Source organism: Sphaeroforma arctica (assembly GCF_001186125.1).
Source record: "Sphaeroforma arctica JP610 unplaced genomic scaffold supercont1.1555, whole genome shotgun sequence".
NCBI lineage: Eukaryota > Ichthyosporea > Ichthyophonida > Sphaeroforma > Sphaeroforma arctica.
Window position 1 is genome coordinate 4,467 of NW_014039003.1, and position 4,567 is coordinate 9,033.

Below are 4,567 nucleotides of genomic sequence, written 5' to 3' on the forward strand. Positions count from 1 at the left end.
ATATTTACGTTGAACGTAAACGTATTAATTTTTGACCCGACGCTATTTATCTATTTATAGACCACCAGACTTGAGCAACTCTTGCTGATTGGAAATGTGATATGAGAAGATTCTTGCGTCTGTCTGACAATATTGTACGTTGTTTATGACACAAATACGTATATACTTCTGAATCGATTGATATAGAAGTCAAGTCCATACTTCTCCAGCGCACACCACAGCACGTGTACTTCTGCGGGCCACTATGAACGCAACGTCGCCGCACAATTCCGCTACTGGCACAAGCACGACAGAAGAAAAACAACCCGCGGGTGCTATAAACAAGACTCTCGCCGGAACTATTTCACAAACTTCATGCTCGAACGCGAACATGGGATCAGCGTCGGCAGTAAGCCCAGGCGCTGTGAGTAAAGCAATTTCCAAACGGACGCCGAAGGTGGATGATTTATTCACAGTATCGGGACACCTGTTGAAAGCATTTCCTGATGATGATCTTAATGAGAAAGTGGCCGAGGTTCAAGGCAGGAGGGGTGTTAATCACAATGACAACGCTAGTACACGCAGCATTAGTAGTCGGGCCAGCAAAGTTAGTTCCACATTGGATGCTATACGAGCTGTACCTACGAGCACAAGCCTTGGTGATAAAGAAGCTTCACGCTCATACACAGACGACTCGGGTGGAGATGTCATAGGCATACTTGCCGTACAAACCAATTTCGAGGCTGAATGCGAGAAGAATAGCTTGACAGGCAAAAGTCTGGCTGTGGGGAGTGTGCTCAGCCGGATATCAGGCCGGGCCAGAGATGGGAAGATGGCTATGAATGGTACTCGACTGCACCCCCACCCCGCGGTTTGGGGTCCCATCAATGTCAAGAACCTAAAGCCTGGTAGTGAGGTGTTGTACTGTACGTGTGGTCTATCACGGAGCCAGCCGTTCTGTGATTGGAGTCATGTAGGTACGGGTTTCAAACCGTTGGAGTGGACTGTGCCGGGTAGGAAAGACAGCAGCGTGGGCTGCAAGGCTCTGAAGTTGTGCGGCGCTCAGAGGAGTCAGGCCATGTTTAGCTTGTGTGGTATGTATCAAGTGTGGGTGTCGCTTCTGTGTACCACATCAGTGTATGTATGTATGTACGTATTCAGCTGAGCATCTGTGTTTGTTGGTGTATAGGCCTGCTTGAGACTGCGGCTGGAGTGGGGTTCAATTAGCAAAGTGTACTAAATCAGATGAAAGTATAATTGTATTTTTAAGCATCCACGTTTGTTGGCGTATGCACTTGCTTGAGATCACAGTCTCTGGACGATCGAGTATCCTTGTACCATACCTGATAGTCACTATACAGTTACCCTGACACTAGCTCTTTGTTACTCGGCGTTATCACTTTGTTTTCCGATACGCTCAGAGTTTTCCGACCTCTGTCACTGCACCTGTTTTTGCGGTAAAGTATACTCGATGGTGTGTTTTGCAACGCGTTGTGTGTGGCACACAGAGATCCACTCACTGTACGGCGTTTTGCATCCAATGAGTTGTATGCTGCATGTGGTATTCCTGTCGGATGTCGCATGTGTTTGGTTTCTCTGCTGTGTGTGCGCAGTGGTATGTTCCCGTGCGTACCTGGTTACTATACAGCTTTTTGCAACCAATGAGTTGTACGCTACATTTGTCGTTCCTGCCGGGTGCTGCGTGTTTTTGGTTTCTCTGCTGTGTGTGTGCAGTGGTGTGTTCTTGTGCGTACCCTGTGTGACACTATGGGGTGTGAGCGGGAATCTACAAGTACGCACTCTCCGCTAGCACGCTATCGCGTGGGATGTATGCATTGCATGTAGAAGTATATGTTATGCAACCTTCTTGTGTGCAGGCCTCGTCCCCCCTCCCTTCTTGAATCACACACACACGAGTAGGTGGATCGGTAACAGTTTATTGCAGTCGATTGCACGCGTTCGAGTGCATATCGAGGTGGGATATATGAGAGTATATTGATATGTTAAACGTTTAATCAATCGCTGGCTGGCGCTGGTCGAAGTAGCGGGAAGGTGTACCCTTATCAGTAGCCTCACGCAATTCACTTGCCTTGCAGGCTGCAAACAAACAAGGACGCCGCCCTTCTGCGACGCCAGTCACACATCGGTAGCACACGAGGTCAATGTGAGGCAAAAACAATGCCCCAACAACCATGAAGAGATCAAAAAGCTCTGCACCGACTGTGGGTCCGACTGTCGAGACCCGGGCCTGGTATGGTAGTAGGTATGGTAGTACAGTATTCATATTAGCCACGTGAGTTTGTAAGTAGTAGGTAGGATAGGGGATAAGCGGGTGTGCCAAAGTACGGCTCCTCGGTGTGTTGAGACCGCAGTTGGCATGGAGATGCGGGGGTATATATATATATATAGAACCACGGGACGTACCCGGCCCACCGTTGGAGTATGGTACGCTTAACTTACGTTCACGCGTACAAGACGGTGTAACTGGCGACGAAGCACGGTGCGTGTGCTAGCTGTCAACGACCTCAAGCACATACGCCCAATGTCACCTCATAGATGCGTTAAACGTATGTCGTTTGAGCGCATGGCCCATTGGTACAGTGGGGGTGGTGGTTGTATGTACAGTACCCGAATGATAGGTAGCAGGTGTACAAGCATATACAGTTGACAGATTAGCCTGTGGATGATATCTGTAACCCACTGTAACCCACACAAGGATACGAACACGCACGTTTGCTTCACCCCCAAGACAATGCATCTCATAAGGGGAATGAGCGTCACCGATGTTGTAGAACGACTTATATCACCACAAGCCTCGTGGCTCGTGTACGATGGTGCGAGATGAGCTTGCTTCGCGCAAGACAAAGCATCTCATGAGGGGAAGGAGTGTCATCGATGTTGTAGGGTGACCTATATCACCACAAGTCTCGTTGCTGTTGTGTACGATTGTGCGAGATGAGCTTGCTTCACCCAAGAAAAAGCATCTCACAAGAGGAATGAGTGTCACCGATGTTGTAGGGCGACCTATATCGCCACAAGTGTCGTGGCTAAGCCCCGGAATCGATCGTGCGTGATTTCATCATCACCAGCGTGAGTCCGTTCCGTGATCCCCCCACTCTTCACTCGTGTGTAGGAGTGTAGGTAGACATCTAGATCTAGAGAGGTAGGCCAATATAAGTATGAGTCATTCATTTGTAGGAACACTCCGAAGTACACTGCAACAGGTTCCGATGTATCCCGGAATTTATAGCCTGGGTTCTGGCGCGTTAAGATAGATATATTAAAATTAGATACGTATCAGCACACACGGGGCATCCGTGGACATGCATAGCCTAGTCAGTCAATACGTTCGCATGTACTCCCCTGGTATGTTTGCGTCCTTACAGCCTTACTATCGTGTTGTGCATATATTGCTGCGACTGTTCCACGTATTTAGATAGTTGTGTCTGGTACTGTTGTAGTCCATTTTGCCCCATACAACACAGCAGAATACAAAATACCACTACCAAAGTAAGTGCAGTTTGCGTACCTGGGCTACGCAACTAGCGGCCCTCGAGGATGTATATATATATATATTGTGCGAGGTAAAATGGTTTCTTCACCAATCATGTGGTAGCGGGAGATATTTCTCCTTTTTCAGATAGGCAGCATTGACCATTCCCAGCTCATTAAATATAAATATATTCACAATAAAGCCGACGATTAATATTATAAGGAATGAACTACCAGGGCGTACATGGCAGTTACGTGCATATGGCTATGAGCACTTACACTCAAAGTTCTTTTACTATGGTCTTGTCTGTATGAAAAAGAATATGTTATGCTAAGACAGTGACAGTCTAGGTAGAAAGTACTACTGTTTGGTCATGGACATCTACATGTCATGTAACAGGATACTACCTACATGCGCAGCCTAACGTGTGAGTACTTCCTACATGCGCAACATAGTAGCCTAACGTGTGAGTACTAACTACATGCGCAACATAGTAGCCTAACGTGTGAGTACTAACTACATGCGCAACATAGTGGCCTAACGTGTGAGCGCAAACCTTGTACTACTGTCTGGTCATGGACATCTACATGCCATGTAACAGGATACTACCTACATGCGCAACATAGTGGCCTAATGTGTGAGCGCAAAATCCAACCACACACCGCGTACGAAAATGATGGTATCAAAAATAGCAGTCGAGTTTATTGGGGGGGGGTTTTTGTACGCGACGAAACGAGTAAGGGGAAAGATCAGAGGAACCTTAGCTACCATACTACCAATACTCTATGCTGTAGCTTAAATAAGTACAATACCGTAGAATAAATGAATACTACCAATACCGTAGCTCCAATGAATATACTAGCTTAAATGATCTAGAACTTGCCAGTACAAGTGAAGAATATATCATGGCTCAACCCTGATCTTAATTAAAGTACGCCTAGTAGTGCGTGCAACGCTAGCCCCCACCCCAGTGTGGGGTCTAATTCTGATCTTTCCCAGCACATACATTCCCGTCAACCTCGGTCTGTCTAACTGTTAAGGTGTATTGACGAGCACCCGTAAGTTGCCCCGCACGTTCACCCTGCTTGCTTCCTG

At 47.2% G+C, this 4,567-nt stretch overlaps 1 protein-coding gene across 1 annotated transcript; it reads left to right on the top strand.

Moving 5' to 3' along the window:
- The first annotated feature begins 203 nt into the window (after positions 1-203).
- Positions 204-3,682, top strand: SARC_11169 (hypothetical protein). The gene is made up of 2 exons (XM_014294751.1): positions 204-1,073; positions 2,076-3,682. Exons 1-2 carry the CDS (start codon positions 245-247, stop codon positions 2,237-2,239), a joined length of 993 nt encoding a protein of 330 aa, XP_014150226.1. The 5' UTR covers positions 204-244; the 3' UTR covers positions 2,240-3,682.
- Positions 3,683-4,567: the final 885 nt, after the last annotated feature.